Source organism: Protopterus annectens, chromosome 7.part0, assembly GCF_019279795.1.
Source record: "Protopterus annectens isolate FY-2018-M chromosome 7.part0, PAN1.0, whole genome shotgun sequence".
Classification (NCBI taxonomy): domain Eukaryota; kingdom Metazoa; phylum Chordata; order Ceratodontiformes; family Protopteridae; genus Protopterus; species Protopterus annectens.
The window spans coordinates 561,856,240-561,876,193 of record NC_056739.1 but is presented as its reverse complement, the minus strand read 5'-3'; the positions used below and the strand labels follow the sequence as shown (position 1 = coordinate 561,876,193).

The 19,954-nt window shown below is 40.2% G+C and overlaps 1 protein-coding gene across 1 annotated transcript in view; it reads right to left on the bottom strand.

Annotated features, from left to right (window-relative positions):
• The window catches only part of LOC122806053, a gene marked incomplete in the record, with an annotated part of 1,002,329 nt that overhangs the window by 256,638 nt on the left and 725,737 nt on the right, over window positions 1-19,954 (bottom strand). Inside the window, 1 exon segment of the mRNA XM_044076294.1 lies at window positions 11,786-11,848. Coding sequence (XP_043932229.1) covers window positions 11,786-11,848 — 63 coding nt within the window.

Here is a 19,954-nt window from a genome sequence, read left to right as displayed (position 1 = left end):
AAGAACTTGCAGTACCCTAGGGTGAGAGGCTGTCACAGAAAGCCAAACAAATCATATTCTAGAAGTCTCTCTCAATTATGCTTAGCCAGTTTGATGTCAATTACCTTGTAACCTTTAGGTACTTGTTCAATATGCACTCACTGTAGAAATTCGGATTCCTTAGCATTTCTCCAACTTTTTGATTATATATCTAGGTGTCTGCGCTGAATATGCCACCCCCTTATCTGCTTATCTGCTTTCATAATCTTTCTTGTCTTGTCTTCACAGAGTTATTTTAAAGCTGATAGTTCTTTTTGTGTGAGGTTATAAAATATCCTCTTGCAAGGCTTGGCTAGAATTCTAAGTATATCCGTGCAAATCAGAATAAAGACGCAAACTATGTATGTACTTCTGTTCCAGTCACTGTCATTGAATGAGATCTGTTTAAATGCTCTTGGATTAAAGCCTGTGTTGCAAATGACATGGCTTTTCATATGGAAAATAGAAACATATATATTACATGTTACTTACATCATAACTTAGATCTGATGAGGCTCTAACGAGGGTAAAAGTGCTCAGCTGTTGTTTTTAACTTTATAAACTGTGGTTTAAACAAGCAATACCAGCTTGAATCCCATTTTCTTATTTTCAATATGAATGCAAAGTGATCTTTGACATGGCTCTCACATTAGAAGTTAATGACAACAGTCTGTTTTAGTAATTCATATGAGAATATAGTCCCTGTACAAACAGTTTTCCCTTTTTTGCTTTGTTGTACCCTTCCTACTGGAAAATTACATTTTCTCGATAATAGGTTCATAGGAAGATACTAGACTATCTGCCCGAAGGCATTTATAAGCCTAGCCAGAATGTGTGGGCATTCGCTGCCCCCTTAGATTAGTTCCCTGTGCCTCTGTCCAGCAGAGCTACTGAAGTGATCCCCGGGGTAAACTTTGTTTCCCATCCACTCGTCAAGGTTTCTCTTGAAGAGTGTTAGTGAGGAGCTCTGCCTAATGTAGATTGAAATCTTGTTTCAAAGCATGGGAAGTCTCTGTGACAGGAATCTATCCCTGCAGCACGTCCTATTTATTGTTATGGTGAGGTTTAGATCCCTAGAGCGTGTGACTCGAGGGGATAAGCTTTTCTTTAGGTGGAGCATGTCTATCAGTTCTGGGTTGGACATGGCCTTGCATGTCAGGCAGAGATCACCTCTGAGTAGACGATATGCAACCGAGTACAGCTGGAGTTTCTTCAGTCGAGCTGCATAGGGCATCTGTTTGAGGCCAGTGATCCTCTTGGTGAGGTGTTTTGTAAGATACATCCCAAATGGGGCATTGTACTCTATGATGGGTCTGATGAGTGATGAGTAGAGGGGCACAATGACCTCTTTTGATCTGGATGTGAACCCTTTTGTGATAAGGTATGCCATGTAGAAGGATTTTCTAACCACTTTGGCAATGTGATTATCAAAGGAGAATTTGCTATCTATTTGGGTCCCCAGATCCCTTATTACATCTTCCATATTTAGGGGACTGCCACCTATGTGGTAGTTTGTGGGTACTTTTGTTTTTTGCAAAGGGGATGACTATGCACTATTTGGCATTTAGCTTGAGGCCATGATTTTGACACCAGGTGCCCGTCTCAGTGAGACCCTTTTGGAGGATGTCTGTATCAGCCGGAGAGTCAATTACAGCCCCTAGTTTGCAGTTGTCTGTGAACTTGGTCAGCCATAGTCCTCCTGTGCTTGCCTGTACCTCTGAGAAGTATATGGTGAACAGGAGGGGTCCTAGGACTGAGCCCTGGGGAACGCCACTTGTAACCAGTTTAGAGTCAGATGTAGCTCCCGCAACTCTTACCATGTGGGTTCTGTCCATGAGCCAGTTGGCAACCCATCTTGTGACATAGTGGTTTATGTTCAGGCCGGTGAGCTTGTCTATAATACCAGAATGGGGAATGGTGTCAAAGGCCTTTGCGAGGTCTAGGTAGGCTGTGTGTACCACCCTTCCCTCATCTATAGCCTTGGTAACTGTCTCAAAGAAGTCCACCAGGTTTAGGAGACATGATCTGCCCTTACCAAAGCCGAACCGGGTAGGGTCCAGTGTTTGGAGGTTCCCAATGTCTCTGTTAATGAGTTCCATGATGATGCGCTCCATAGCCTTGCAGACCAAGCTAGTCAGGCTTATAGGGCGATTGTTCCCAGGGTCTGTTGTGGCTCCACCATTGTGGAGTGGAATAATCATTGCTGTGTGCCACTCTATGGGTATGTAACCTGTGGAGAGGCTGAGTTTGAACAGTGTGTTTAGGTGAGGGGTTAGTTCATCTTTGAGCTCATGTACGACACAGCCTGGGACTCCATCCAGTCCCATTGATGCTGTGTTTTTGGATTTGGAGAGGGCTGTTTTAACCTGAGTGTCTGTGATTTCAGGAGCTCTACATTCATCTGGTATGGTTATGGGCCCTTTTGGGGGGGTGGGGTGAAGTCTGCACTGAACCTGTCTGCCAAGATGTTGGCAATATCGGTCAGTTCAGTGTATTTTGTACCATTCTGCACTAACTCTGAGCAGATCTGAGCATTGCCACTTAGATTCTTGACATAGCTAAAGAATGCCTTGTGGTTATCTTTGGAGACCTTGGCAATTTTTCTTTCGAAACTCGCCTTGGATGATTTTATGAGGGATCATAGTTTCTTACTGATACTGATCAGGGATGTCTTCCCTTCTTGGGATTTTACTCTTTTCTGTACTAATTTCCTCCTTCTATTGTATAGCTTGTTTATGGCAGGAGTCCACCAGACTGGTTTCCTTTTTTTGGAGGAGTGAGTCTTGGTTTTGCTTGGGATAGAATGATCCATGCATTCTTGTAGGTGCCCATAGAATGCATTAGTAAAGGATTTTGCAGCTTGGACAATGTTAACCTTTAGCATGGGGGCTTTGAAACTTTCCACCTCGGTCTTATGTAACGTGAAGTTTGCTTTTGAAAAGTTTTTCACGGTGGTTTCCTTGTCCGGGGTTGGGGGCGGAATGTGGATATCCAAAGTGATTTGTTTATGGTCAGATCTAACCAGTCAGGGGTTGACCTCTGGTGTGGAGCACTGGTCGCCCATATTGGTGATGACCAGGTCCAATATGTTGTCACCTCTTGTGGGAGTGTTGACTAGTTGATCCAGGGTGTTTGAGTTTATAAATTCTAGGAATTGTTGGGCAAGGGAGATAGTACTTGAGTAGTTCTCCCAATTTATGTTTGGGTAATTAAAATCACCCAATATTAGGGTGTTTGGTATGACCTTTATATTTCCCAGTGTTTCCAGACATGTGGAATGGGGGTCCTGGGACATGGTGGGTGATCTGTAGCAAGCTGCAATTTGAATTGCAGTTTTGCCCATTGTTAGTTGCACGTGGATGATCTCTGAAGCATCGTGCTGTGCTACTAACCTAGAGGTGTGGGTATCCTTGATGAATATGGATACGCCCCCGCCTTTTGTATTTCGGTCTGGGTTCTGTGGCTGAAATGTATGGTATGAGTTGTACCCTGCCAGTGCTGGGGTACTCTCTGGAGAATTAAACCAGGTTTCTGTTACTGCACATATATCAGTTTTCTTCATACTGAGGAGTGCCTCAAGTGCGTGCAGTTTGAGGTTTAGACTTCTGGCATTGAGTAGCATCACCCTCAGTTTTTTGTTACTTGTGCTACTTATGGCGGTGGGTTTGTCTTTTGAGCCTTGCTTAAAAAAGGCACTATGGGGGTGGCAAGAGCCTTGGCCAGTATTCAAAAGTCTAAGGGTGACAGGTGCAAGTCGTCTCTAGTGAAGCGGCGTGGCTTGTCGAGCATGTCATCCCAGGCAGACAGACACTGGATCCCCTTTGAATGACACCAGAAACTTAGCCAGTTGTTGAAATTGATAATTTTTTCTTTATACTTTGGTATCATTTTTGGTGAGGGCAGGATGCTACTCAGGGTCAGGATCATCCCTGCCTGGGCTACAAGATCAGAGAGCTCTTCCATGTCTCTTTTCATGTAGTCCAGGGAGGTATGGCTCAGGTCATTCACACCAACATGGACAATGACAGAGTCGTATTTGTACTTGTTCTGGATTGACCTGAGTGCTTGTGTTATGTGGCAGATCCTGGCACCCTACAGGCAGCTAACAGTAACTTTCTCCTTATTCAGCCTAGTGAGTGGGACATCAGTGTGCCTGACTATAGAGTCACCTATTACTAGTATGTTGGGTATGTTATTTTGCCTTAACGGCTGTGATTGCATGGCACACTGGTTTTGTGAAGTATGTGTTTCATGATTTGTGTTGGGGGGTGGAGGTTGCTTGGATGTTTGCTTTGGAGGTCTCTGTTGCTTTTGCAGATTTTTATTTAGAGCCTCCGAGTATGTTTTCGTGTATTTATGCATGTTTTTTGCCGGTGCTGGTTTAATGGGTCTATGTGAGACTGGTGGTGTGATGCAAGTATTTCCCTTCTCCTCTTGACTGTCTGATCCAGCCTTGGGTTGAGAGAGCTTAGCCTCCAGTTTGGCCGTATAATTGCATCTCTCACATGTATTAGTGTTTGGTGGTAGGAGGAGAGGGTTGTCTGTGTACATAAGGCAGTTGTACATTGCCTTAAAATGCCCAGATTCACCAGTTGGACTGGAGAGTACACCTGAAACTGCCCTTTGGACATGCCTGAATAGGTACAGTGAACTGTTTTACTGAATGGCTGGTAAGGTTGAATATAGAGCCTTGTCCTTCTGTACAGTATAGGAGGGTCTAGTGCTAGGGTTTATAAGTGTTTGCTATGAGTTTTGAGCAAGTGCTGGGCTGAAAAATGAATGACTTGAGTGCTTAAGTTGAAAGTTTGTCTAGTTCCAAGGGAAAAAATGAAGAGGAGACTTTGTGGAGCCGGGAATAGTTATACCCTCGCTAACCAGCGTTGCCTGGCGTGCAAAACCGGGCAAATGCAATATTTATAGCAGGGAAATGAAAGAGATAGAAATTAGCCCAAAATGGCCAATAAACTACTAATTTTGGGGCTGAAACCACTCCTCCAGGGACAGATAGGCTGCTCAAAGCTCCCCTTTCTCACAGGTGAACAGTGAAACTTCCTTCTATCCAGGTAAGGTATGGGCAAACACAGAGATTTATAACACAGCCCTGAATTTAGCACATAACCTGAAAACTGGACTATACTAGCTTAGAAAGGTGGGAAACAAGTATTTTGTTTTGTTTTTTTTTTTCAGAAAATAAAGCAGATACAATCAAAAAAACTCTTTAAATACACAGAAAAGGATACTTATTGTTATATCTCTCAGATCAGAGTTGTAGTCAATGCCACTAGTAATAAAGTAGGAAGAAACACAAATACAGTAAAAGCAGATGACTAGAATGCAATTGTTTTATATATATATATATATATATATATATATATATATATATATATAAAACAATAGAAAATGAGCAAGCTACCCAATTAACCAGAAAAAAGCTCAAAACTGAGCCCTGCTCCAGCAGTCTTCAAACAGACAAGTTCTAACTGCACACTCCTGCTGTAGGGTGAAGGGGAACCTTCTCCAAAAAAAAAGATGGCCTGGTTATTGCTCAAGTTATACAAAAAAAGCTAGATTCAGCAGGCCTGAATCTGGTCTATGCTGCAGCAACAAGGCGCACCATTTTCAGAAAGAAACATTTCAAATAAGTAGGCACAATAAGCCTGTCACCAGAAATTCCCAGCTCAGAAGGGCCGAATCCAGCCTCCCACAAGAGTGCAGACCATGCCTTCTTATTGTAAAAAAACTGGACCAAAGCCCAAGTGCTTAAACCAGAACTAATACACTTTAGAACAGACACTAAGTCTTCAATCAGCAACTCCCAACTCAGAAGGATATAAGCTTCCTGTCCTGCCAAAACAGTGCAGACCACAAACCTTCCTAATGTGAAACAACTGGTCTAAAGCCCAAGTGCGTAATCCAAAGGCTTAGCAGTTACAATTTTAATCGGCTACTAACAGGCAGTAATAAATGCATCAGAATAAATGCTATTAAGTACATTTAAGAATAGGCAGCAAGAGCAAAATAAATAATACAGTAGGAAGTAACACAAACACAGTAAGCAGATGAATAAAGAACAAAAAAAAATGTTTTTTCTCTCAGTATTAGGTAGAATGAGCTAAAGACACTAGACTGGGAGGAGTGTCACAGATCAAATATACAGAAGGGGCGGACAATTGCAAAGCCACCAAGTATAAAAAGAAAACACCAATAGAGAGGGCAGGGTGGGGGAAAATCAACTCAGAAAAATAACACTTTCAACACAGAGCATAAGCCAGTAAATATGATCTTAAATCAATCAAGCAAAAGCAATTAGAATACTGTAGAACTCTGGAAAGAAGTGCCAAAAAATATACTTATCAATTTATATCTTGAGTTGTTTCAGTAGCACTCTCAGTCAGAACTCAATTAGATTCAAGCAATGAATGAAGAGGTAACAAACAGGGAATCTTAATTATACTAGCAAGCCTTGAGACAATCATATAAAACACACAAGTTGTTTGGCCAGTATTTAACAGAGCAGGATTAAGGGTGGGGGAAAATAGCACTTTCCACTCAGAAAAATAACACTTTCAACACAGATCAGAAGCCACAAATATGATCTTAAATCAATCAAGCAAAAGCAATTAGAATAATGTAAAACTTTGGAAAAAAGCGCCAAGAAATATACTTATCAATTTATATCTTGAGTTGTTTCAGTAGCACCCTCAGTCAGAACTCAATTAGATTCAAGCAATGAATGCAGAGGTAACAAACAGGGAATCTTAATTATGCTAGCAAGCTTTGAGACAATCAGATAAAACACACAAGTTGTTTGACCAGTATTTAACAGAGCAGGATTAAGGGTGGGGGGAAAATAGCACTTTCCACTCAGAAAAATAACACTTTCAACACAGATCAGAAGCCAGCAAATATGATCTTACATCAATCAAGCAAATGCAATTAGAATACTGTAGAACTTTGGAAAGAAGTGCCAAAAAATATACTTATCAATTTATATTTTGAGTTGTTTCAGTAGCACTCTCAGTCAGAACTCAATTAGATTCAAGCAATGATAATAGGTTACATTTTCTGATTATCTGATTATGTATGTGTGTGTGTGTGTGTGTGTTTATATATATATATATATATATATATATATATATATATATAATATATATATATATATATATATATATATATACACACACACACACACACATATATATATATATATATATATATATATATATATATATATATATATATGGGTCTACTTTCATAGACCGAACGTACGAATCACCGACACACATTTTCCCCACCCCAAACAACCGACAACACACCACACCGACAACTCAACATACCGAACACCAAAACACCGACACAAAAAACGCCAAATACACATTGCACACAACAACATATCCACTAACCTTAACCTAAACCCTAACCCTAACGTCCGACACTACGCACACTTACCCAACCGCACCTAACCCTAACTCACTTAACACACCCCTAAATCTCAACACCGTCACTATCGCACACTCACCCTACCTGCACCCTAACCCTAACTCACTTAACACACCCCTAAACCCCAACACCATCACTATCGCACACTCACCCTACCTGCACCCTAACCCTAACTCACTTAACACACCCTAAAACATTCAGCCCATCACTATCGCACACTCACTCCACCCGCATTCTAACCCTAACACACTTAACACTATCCTACACAGCTCTACGTCACATCCACACACTTACCTCACGGAACCCTTAGTCCGACACCGCACACTCACATTTTCCACACACTATCCTAAAATCCCTCAGTATCGTACACTTACCTGTCCGCTCCCCAATACTACATCTGTCACTTTTGCACACTTACCGTATCGCGCTCACACGCTGCCGTTGTCGGTCTCTCAGCCGTCGGGATATCGCGTTTTCGGTAACCTACCTGTTCGATCGTTCCGTCTCGGTCTTCCGGGTGTCGGTAAAGTGGCGCTTCGGTCTATGAAAGTAGACCCATATATATATATACATATATATATATATATAGATTATATATAAAAATAAATCAATAAATATATATATATATATATATATATATATATATATATATATATATATATATATATATATATATATATATATATACACATTAACCAGGAGAGAGTTCTTATCCATCTGAACATTTTTCAGGCTTAGCCCAGGGACAGACATGTGACAAGTAACATTGAGAATTTAGTTAAGCATAAAAGTAGCACTGTGACTGCAACATTACACAGAAATGTCTTTATAATTATTAATATATATATTCAAAATACATCACTAACACCATGAGATGGTACAAATATGAGAAAGATAACAGCAGGCAAGCTAAAATTTACAGAAATGACATTATGTTTCAATATATGTGGTAAGTACAAAATCATTACAATATGTGATGCACAACAGATTTATAGATGTTCTCATGAGGAGAAAGGGGAATGTGGCAGTAGGAGGGGGTCCAGTTCAAGGTGAATATAAGAAGAATCTTGCTTGTAAGGCAAGGAGTACCTACACTGGTTTAAAGGTGTGGAGTAAAGTTATAACAGCAGGGTTTGAGCTTGCATGAAGGGCATTCATATGACTGCCCCAGTAAAGTAGCATTTGCATTTGGTTCTTTGAAGTGAAACTTTTTTAATTGTTGGAATTTTTTACAAGACATTATGGATGTTATTTGAATGAAATAGTACTCTACGTTGTGGAACTGAATACAGAGAAGATGTGTTTGGTACAACCTAAATAGGCTTGTTGTAACTGTGGAGCTGGGGAAGTTACTGAGACAGACCTCGTGCTGAATAGTGGGTGTGGCCTTTCACACAGCCTACTTTCAAAGTATGGGAATATGTGAAGGCTGACAAGTGTGAAAACCAGGCTGCCTTATACAGAAGTGTTATTTTCTGACGTATGGGTAGTGCAGAGATAGTCTGGAGAGTGATGAGATTTTTTTTTGAGACTGATGTAAGTGGGGGCCCATATTCCAAATGTGGAAGCTGTGCTCCGTTTCTAATGGCTGTTCTACCAGCCTGGGATAACAAATGAGAGATTTTCCATGCTCAGAAAGTCTGTTTGTTAGCTTTAGAAATAGTAAATAGGATCTGCTTCATAAAGGTCATAGATAAGTCTAACCAGGTTCCACAGTACTTGTAGTGCTGAACTAGTTCAATGATTTTTGATATTACCGTGGGGAATGTTCCAGTCAGCAGAAGTTCTGGTAAAGTTTTCTTGTGTATCAAACAGCATTGTTTTTATTTATTTATTTTTTTTATACTGAGAATGTGTTTATTTTTGTTAAACCATCTACTGAGTTCAGAAACGTCAGGCTCTGGCTGATTTCTGATAAGTGCTGGGGTTGGGCCAGGTCTGTGGATGACCACATCACTGGCACAGAAGATTATGGGTTGAAAGTGGAGGTGGGTTGGTAGTTTATTAATGAACAGTGAGAGTATAATTAATAAACTGGAAATGAATGTACAGAATTTTTATAACAAAAGCTTCTGAACAGAAATAAAGACAGATGTATGCTAATAAGGGTCTATATCATATTGTTGACAGCTTAAAATGTTGACCCTTACTTGGTCGACACCAAAATGTCAAACTACAAAATTAGAGAACGGACAAATCACTGATTTCCTTCCAACGGAAAGAAATCGGTTGGCCGTTCTCTTACACCTGCCCTTTCCCTGACTGTAGTGCCGTCTCGAAGTTAGAATAGTTACTAAGGGGGGTGTGGGAGGCATAGCCCTCCACGTTGGGGGGTGTGAGGGGCAAAGCCCCTCACTTAAATATATTTGTTTTTGTGTGGCATTGATGTTTGGCCAACTGATTTCTTTCTGTTGGAAAGAAATCGGTGATTTGGCTGTTCGCTAATTTCGTAGTTCGACATTTTGGTATTGATAAAGTCATAGTCAACATTTTCAGCTGTCGACAATATAATATAGACCCTGCTAATAATGCTAACATTTCCAGAAAAACATGCAGACAGGGTTGATAATCATATGGCTGACTCCTTTTTGTTTAACAGGGATGAGTTCAAACTAGTGGCAGATGACAGCAGTTTACCACTCAACCCTGGCCACTCCACTTCTAGGTCTAACACAGGAATCAATGAACATGAAATAAGAGATACAACTAAAAAATGTTTGAGCTGTCAGGTAAGGAGGATGCAGGAAATCACAGTAAGACATTCTCTAGCAGTCAGGGCATGCAGGCTTTACAGATTATAGGACCAATCCTGTTAAAGCATCTAACGGAAAACAGAAAGTGTTCCAAGTATATTTATGGGAATTGACAACCATAATATATAGATATGACTAAAGAATCATCTTGTCCCCAAAGTAGGCAACTCTTATCATATACTGTTCACCATGCTACACTACTCACGGAATTCTGGGTAACAAGTAAATTGACCATTATCACTGCAACAATTAAAGGCATATGTGATCATTATGAAATGACACAAATGTATTCATCAAAGGGATAGAAACATATGGCAACAGTGAATTGATTACACAAAACAAAAAGATAAGAAGAAAGTCAAATGTTTTTCAAAATAAGAACATGGAGCAGGGATGGGCTCATGAGCAACCAAAAAAAAGGTGTATATGCACATACTATCACAAAGACCTGAACATTTTAAAGGGACTACAGAATACCATGCCACAGAGACAGATTTGTGATTCTATTTTTTTAATTTGTCAAAGTTATTGACTTAAAAACACAACAGTCAACTACACCCACACACCAGTGAAGCAATAGTGACTGTTGACTCCACTCAGTATAGAGTTGCAATGCCACTACAACTAGAGATATCCAAGACTGAACATGACATCTTAGCCCAGTGTTTATGATAAATGTATCAAAAACAACAGATAAGGAACTGCACATTCTGGGGTACTACTACATACCAGTTTAATTTCAACATTTACTGGTGCAGATCTCACTTCAATAATATTTTTTTATTATACTTGAGTAGTGGTATGTCTAAAGTGTGTGTGTGTGTGCACGCGTGTGGGTGTAAGTCTCATGCCAGCCAATACCCTTATCCACAGAAGGTCTCCAAGGTGTGTGTGTGTGTGTGTGTGTGTGTGTGTGTGTGTGTGTAGGTCAAATACCAGTTCATACCCATATCCACAGAAGGTCTCCAAGGTGTGTGCATGGGAGGGTGTGTGTGATTTATTCAGTAGTACTGTCAGAGAAAGAATTTTTAGTGACATAATATGCAGGGTTGGGATAAGGGCAGGGTAATATTAGCATTAGGAATAGCACATATGAGTAAGATTATGCAACCCCCATCTCTAACCCTACACACTATGTTACTAAAAAAAACTTTCTCAAATTGTACAGTTATACAGAGAGCATCTGTTCTGGATTTATATATTTATTTCTAGTTTGTTAACCAAGTAATAAACTGAACTAGAAGTCAGAGTTTAGTAATACAGACGTTTTCTATCAAGTACTCAAAGTTTTTTTGTTCATGATTAAAAGTGTTCAGTGTAATATACCTTCCCAAGCTTGAATTTGGTTATTTTAGAGTCAATGTTTTGAGTGGTAGTGGTTAACTTACTTATTTATACGTACCCACAGCAAAACTAGCAAATGGGGAAACATCACATCTAGGGTACTGTTCACTACTACTTTTTATTTCAGCATCAATTACCAAAATCTGTCAAATCAATCAGTCAGTCAATCAATTACTGATTACTGACTATTCAGCACATACACGGACAAATCAACAGGGGACTCTCCATACCGTTTATGCTGTCTTCCCCAGCAAACCTTAGAAAATGTCCGGAAGCTTCTTCATTCCTTGATCCTGAAAAACAAAAAAATCACAAGCATAACTTACGGTTTGTGGAATAATCAGCCATCAGACACTTACATTTCTCCTGCCACAAGACAATTCCACACTCATTTAAAACAATAACTGGGTACAGGCAACTCAAAGATACTCCAAAACTATCATCCTGTTATTAAATTTGTAACCTTATTACATGACCATCATAAGCCAATTCATGTGATTACCAGCACCAGAAATACAAGATTTGTTGGCCTTATAAAGTACGTAAGCAGAAAATATATTACTGCATGAAATTCAGAAAATATATCACCCTAAGATGAGTCAGGAACTCCACTAAGTGTGTTTGCTGTCTCACTTCCATTGATTGTGATTTTCACAGGTAGAATATCAACATACATAGTCAGGAATGTATCCAGTTTGGAGACAAAGGCTGCATCTTTGATGCTTGCAGAAGATAAATACTGTCAGAAGTATACCCAGAAAAGAAGCTATTAGCCTAGTGGGACTAACCTGATGAATAAAAAGGATAAATAAATAAAATAAATCAGATGCCCTTTTAGTGTTAACTGACTCTGATCTCCATCATCAACTGTAGTAACTTGTTTCTATGTGTTCCACCTCCCCCCACACTTTGCTGGTCATCAACTCACCATAGGTTCATAGGTTGGTACTAGGCTATCAGCCCTAAGGCCTATACAAGCCTAGCCATAACAATTCCCTGGCTATTTCTTCCCAGATTATTTACTTTCCTGGACCCCTGTCTAGCAGGGCGACTGACATGATCCCTGGGGTGAATTTCCTTTCTCCCATCCAATCGTCAAGGTTCCTCTTGAAGAGGTCCAAAGAGGCACTCTGCTTGACATGTATGGGCAATCTATTCCAGAGTCTGGGGAGTCTCTGGGTCAGGAACCTATCCCTCCAGCATGTTTTGTTTATTGTGATGACAAGGTTTAGATCCCTGGAGTGTGTAGCTCTGAGAGATTGGGATTTCTTTAAGTGTAGCATGTCCAACAGCTCTGGGTTTGACATGGCCTTGTATGTTAAGCAGAGATTGCCTCTGAGTAGACGATATGCGACAGAGTATAGCTGGAGTTTTTTAAGGTGGTCAGCGTAGGGCATCTGCTTTAGGCCTGTGATTCTTTTAGTGAGGTATTTCTGAGGCCTTTCCAGTTGTTGCAGATGTCTTGAGAGGCACATACCAAATGGGGCGTTGTGTTTTATAATGGGTCTAATGAGGGATGAGTACAGTGGGACAATGACCTCCTTTTTTCTGGATGAAAAGCCCTTCGTAATGAGGTGTGCCACATAGAAGGATTTCCTGACTGTTGTGGCGATGTGGTTATCGAAGGTGAGACCACTGTCCACCTGTGTCCTTAAGTCTCTTATCCCACTTTCTGTGTTTAGTGTACTGCCACCTATATGGTAATTCATGGATACATGTTTTTTCCCAAAGGGGATAACAATACATTTCTTGGCATTGAGCTTGAGCCCATGGCTCTGGCACCAAGCATCTGTTTCTGTAAGGTCCTTTTGTAGAGTATCCACATCATTTGGGGATTCAATAATGGCTCCCAGTTTGCAGTCATCTGCAAACTTTGTTAGCCAGAGTCCCTTAGTGTTGACCTGTACATCAGAGAAGTAGATGCCAAACAAGAGCAGCCCTAGGACTGAACCCTGAGGTACTCCACTTGTCACTTGTCTGGAGCTGGACTTGGAGTCGGCTACTTTTACAGTGTGGGTTCTATCAGTAAGCCATTTAGCAAGCCATTGGGTGCCATAGGGATTAATGCCCAACTTAGTAAGTTTATCTATGATTCCAGAGTGGGGGATGGTGTCAAAGGCCTTGGCAAGGTCTAGATAGGCTGTGTGGACCACCTTACCCTTGTCCATGGCTCTGGAGACTGATTCAAAGAAGTCAATCAGGTTCAGGAGACAAGATCGGCCCTTCACAAACCCAAACTGGGTGGGGTCCAGTGTTTGAAGGTTGCCAATGTCTTTGTTTATAAGTTCCATGATAATACGCTCCATGGCCTTGCAGATAAGGCTTGTCAGACTGATGGGATGGTAGTTTCCAGGATCCAAGGTGGATCCCCCCTTGTGGATTGGGATAACTGTAGCTCTGCGCCACTCACTGGGCACGAAACCTGAGGTGAGGCTATGATTAAACATGACACTTAAGTGAGGTGCCAGTTCATATTGTAGTTCATGTAGTACACAGCCCGGGATGTCATCTGGTCCCATGGATGCTGTATTCTTGGCTTTAGAGAGTGCATTTTGTACCTGTGTGGCCGTTATTACTGGAATTGGACTAAAGACCATTTCTTCTCTGGGGTGGTGATCATCCAGATAGCAATCATGATTATTCGGAGCTCTCACCGGAATCCTTGTAATGAGATCTATTTTTTTCCCTTTGTATAAATGGCCCTTACCCCCTCCACGGGGGGGATGTGGAAATCTATGTCACTGTAGGGACTGCCTACGCTCATCTAACAGTTCATGTCATACTCCTGGTGCATGGCTGTCTAGGGATAATTTCACCAAATTGAGTGGCCATGTCCGTTTAGTCCCTGCACTGTCACACCCCAACACAGATTGTGTCAAAACGTGTCACCACATGCTGCCTAGGCCCTTTCCCTTCCCCCATGATGGACACTCCAATCCTTCCAGCCTGCACTGTTAAGCACCTGAGCCACTAATCAAACCAAATCATCTGGGTGACAGTTAAGGCTTCATTTGTCTAACACTCAAAACAGACCTCCTGCATGTCGGCAATTGCACGGCACCAATTATTAGTAGAATCCAAAAAAACAAACAGAGCCAGCAAACTGTGATCAAAGATGCTTTATAATTAAATAAGTAACATAAGAACAGATAACCAGAACGGTTTCGGCTGGCAACAACACACAGCCTTCTTCAGTGTGAAACAAAAGAATCAGATGCTACAATTATATACATACAGCTGTCATACCATTGGCTCATCTTCAAAATTGCTCATTAAGACCAGGTGGAAACAATCCACCTAGTTTTACAATCCATTTCTTTTCTTTGGAGTCTAAAATTGAATGCCATCCAGTTTTATTGGTTTTATTACCCTTAACCATGTCAATAACTATGAAAGTAAACTTGGCAGTTTTGTGTATTAGACTGTGTTTGTACAGAGCATTATTAACTTTTTTGTTTTTGATATTACTTACGTGTTCAGAAATTCTTAGCCTGAGAGGGCGAGAAGTTTGACCAACATAAAAGGACCCACAACTGCATGTGGCCAAATAAACTAGCCAATCACTACTGCAGTTGGCAAAAAATTGTATGTCATACACCCTAGAACAATTCCTGCTTGTAAATTGTTTGGATTTCAAGATTTTATCACAATTAGTGCAATGGCCACAAGGGAAGCAGCCAACTAAGGGTTCCTCGGTCAAGGTGGTTTGTAATGACAAAGTGTGTGCTGTGTCATGTACATGTTTATAATGGTTAAAGCATGATGCCAAATTTTTGCCTTTGCGAAATGAAAATAGGCATCTGTCTGGTATTAGATTGGCTAGTTCAGCATCACATTGTAAAATATTCCAATGTCTGTGAATGCTGTTAATTAATAAATCTGAATTCCTGGCATATGTTGTTACAAACCTGATCGGCTGTACTTCATCATGGTTCCGTGATTTATAGGATAACAGATCCTGCCTTGGTAATGTATTGGCCCAATTGCTGGCTTGCAGAACATGTCCCATATGATATCCCCTCGTTCTGAACCTTTTTGTAAGATCCCCTCTGTGTACTTGAAAAGTTTTTTCCAATTGTAATTGTACTTACATGGTAGTTAGCTATGAACTGTAGACCCCATTCTTTGCTCCAACAACTTACCATTCAGGATTCTGCAATCCAATACATCTACTTTTTACCAAAAATATACAAGGATCCTGTCCATCCACCAGGCAGACCAATAGTTTCAGGCAGAGAGTACATTACTGAACCACTATCCATTTTCCTGACCAGACATTTAAAGCCTCTATTATCATATGTTCGTTCCCGGTTACATGATACTACCGAATTTCTAAAAATCATTTCAGATACCCAGTTGGAACCAGGTTGGCTAATGTGTACACTTGATGTCAATGCTTTATATACTAATATACTACATCAGGTAGGTTTGGAAGCCTTGACATATTGGCTCAACATGTCACACTTATATGATCCAGACTTTAACACTTTTCTTGTTGGTCTTGCAGAACATGTCCTTACCAATAATGTCTTCTTTTACCAGGATACCTGTTTTTGGCAGACCAAGGGCACAGCAATGGGGGCATCATTTGCCCCCATATATGCTGACCTCTTTATGGCTTTTATTGAGAACCAAATCATATATAACAGTAGCCATAACATATATCTGGAGGAAATTGACATCTGGAGATGTTATTTGGATGACTGCCGGATGGTATGGAGGGCCGATATCGAGTATCTAACTGAATTCATCTCTTACTTGAATGACAACAAATGGGGTCTACAGTTCACAGCTAACTACCATGTAAGTATAATTACTTTTCTTGATGTTTTGATTAATAGACAACCTGACCATACTCTCAGTACACAGGTCTTCAGGAAGTACCTCGAATATAACACGGTCCTCCATGCATCAAGCTTTCATCCTCCACATATTGCCAGGAACATCCCGAAATCTCAATTCATACGCATGAGGCGTATTTGTTCCCAGGAAGAAACTTTTCAAGAACACAGAGGGGATCTTACAAACAGGTTCAGAGCCAGGGGATATCATATGGGACATGTTCTGCAAGCCAGCAATTGGGCCAATACATTACTAAGGCTGGATCTGTTATCCTATAAATCACGGAACCATGATGAAGTACAGCCGATCAGGTTTGTAACAACATATGCCAGGAATTCAGATTTATTAATTAACAGCATTCACAGACATTGGAATATTTTACAACGTGATCCTGAACTATCCAATCTAATACCAGATAGATGCCTATTTTCATTTCGTAAAGGCAAAAATTTGGCATCATGCTTTAACCATTATAAACATGTACATGACACAGCACACACTTTGTCATTACAAACCACCTTGACCGGGGAACCCTTAGTTGGCTGCTTCCCTTGTGGCCATTGCACTAATTGTGATAAAATCTTGAAATCCAAACAATTTACAAGCAGGAATTGTTCTAGGGTGTATAACATACAATTTTTTGCCAACTGCAGTAGTGATTGGCTAGTTTATTTGGCCACATGCAGTTGTGGGTCCTTTTATGTTGGTCAAACTTCTCGCCCTCTTAGGCTAAGAATTTCTGAACATGTAAGTAATAGCAAAAACAAAAAAGTTAATACTGCTCTGAACATAGTCTAATGCACAAAACTGCCAAGTTTACTTTCATAGTTATTGACATGGTTAAGGGTAATAAAACCAATAAAACCAGATGGCATTCAATTTTAGACTACAAAGAAAAGAAATGGATTGTAAAACTAGGTGGATTGTTTCCACCTGGTCTCAATGAGCAATTTTGAAGATGAGCCAATGGTATGACAGCTGTATGTATATAACTGTAGCATCTGATTCTTTTGTTTCACACTGAAGAAGGCTGTGTGTTGTTGCCAGCCAAAACCGGTCTGGTTATCTGTTCTTATGTTACTTATTTAATTATAAAGCATCTTTGATCACAGTTTGCTGGCTCCATTTGTGTTTTTAGATTCATTTGTCTAAGCCACCAGTGAGGCACTGCTGCAGTGTGAAGTGACCGGGAAAGATATCGGCACAAGTAAATGAGATGTCATACTTCTCTCCTTTGAAAGAGTTGGATCCTTTCTTTGGCTGACAGGAAGTAGAAATCATAGGATAGCAGCATGATTAAATCAGACATACCAAGATTACATTCTCCGTTCCGAAGGAGGTATGGGCCTACTTGAAACTGATTACATGTATGGATCTGCAATTATGGGACTGTATACATATCTGCTGACTTCACAGCACCCAAAAATAGCAAAAGTTTTGAAACATGAGGAGAATAAATCTAAGATGACTTTCTTTCTTAGACTAGAAAACGCATATGGAAACCAAACCAGAAGTAGATAAAAATCAGGCAGCAACTGAATGTGTCAAAAAACAAAAGAAAGAATATAAGGTGAAGGATCAGATGAGAAGGCAGGAAACGTGGAAGATGCATAAAAATAGCTGCAAGTATAGAACACTCCTGGAAGAACCTCATGTTGATCAGGATCAAATGTAGGAATGGGTACGGAGGGGCAAATTCAAACTAAAAGACGAAAGGTTAATATTGGTGGCCCAAGATACGGCTACATACATGATGGTCTGTTGTCCACTGAACATGTGAAAGAAACAGACAAATGTAGATTTTGTAAAACAGAACTGGAAACATTCACACACCTTGTTGCTGGTTGTGACATACTAATGACAGAAGGATTATATACTTAAAGGCATAATAATGTGGCAAGACTGTTGCATTGGGGATTGTGAAAACATTATAATACTGAAGTAGTTGAAAAACACTGGAAACATGAGCCAGAAACTGTCATAGAAAATAATGAAGTCTACATTACATGGGATCACTCATTGCCAAGGGTTCAAAATATAGATGTGAGAAAACTAAATGTAGTGGTCCATGAAAAGAAGGCAAAATTAGCACTGATCATCGAAATTGCTATACCCAGTGACTACAGTGTCTTGTATACAGAGAGACAAAAAGCCATAAAATATCAGGATTTGCCGGCAGAAACGAGAGCAATGTGGAAGAACGATACCCAGACAGTTCCAATAGTAGTAGTAGCAACAAATCTTGCAAAAAGAATCTACAAACATATTTAGATATATTACTGATACATGTTAACTCCGTACAAATTGCAGGAGGAGTCATTAATGGGCAAATCTGGATGACATCAAAGATTAAAACAATATTCATTTCATGAACTTTAATCATACTTTCACTTAGGAATGCGTTCCATTCCCATCATGGTATAATGGAGACATTAAAAAAAATATTATAATCATAAAGTAGCAGAAAGTATTCTAAGAACTAAGCCAACACAAGAGTGGAGAAAGGAGATTTGCCATTAGGGATGACTGCAATCAGAGGTACAGAGAATAGGCAATAGGGGCTAGAATTTACTGGAGGAAGCTGGCAAAGGGACCAAGATATTGGGAGCAAATATCTAGAGAGGGAAAGGTAATAAAATAGGATGAAGCCAAGAAAACACTTGGACTGCAGGCTAGAGACTGCCTTCTCTGTTTGGGACTGATGTCTGAATATAGGCAAAGAAAAAGTGATTTGAGAATCCTAACTGAAAGATGTGCTCTGGTAGAGTTTTTAACTGAATCTAGAACAGAAGCTGCTGCTAAAAAGGGATAATTATTAGGGCATATATATTAATGCACAATAGTAACTATAGGAATCAATAAGAGGAGCTCAAAAAAGATTGGGAAGAGAGATTGGATAAACAATTCACAAGGAAACAATGGGAGGGCATATATGCCAAATATGCAACAAAGTCTAAAAGATTAAAAATGTTTGTTTGGAAGTGTTTGCATAGATATTTTTATACCCCAAGCAGACTCCAATTTGTTCCAGCATAGATTGCAAATGTTGAAAGTGTGATGGGAAGAAAGAAGTAACTGGGAAAAAGAAGTTATGTCTTACCATAATGTTCTATCTGTATTGTTGATCCTTGTTCAGTCATTATGTATGGGTATAGGTTCCAACCTCGGAACCGAGCTGCCCATCTTCCAAGCTCGCATCAGCTACAAACCCTCGAGCTAAAACTCTTATCCAGAATTCCCCTCTCTCTGTTACCTCAGATTTAGTTTGCAAGTCAAAAGAAGGTAGAGGCTACCTCTGGTCTAATGACCTAGTAGAACCGGATGGTGAGATCCACTAGAAGCCACAGGTCAGGGAAGGAGGGAGGGTCATAATGACTGAACGAGGATCAACAATACAGATGGAACGTTATGGTAAGACATAACTTCTTTATCTGATATTGTTAATCCTCATTCATTCCTTACGTATGAGTCCTCAGCTACCTTTATTCCTGGGAGGCTCTCATGGAAGGACATTCCTGAGCACCACAGAACCAAAAGATGCTCTTCCCCTGGAGGCC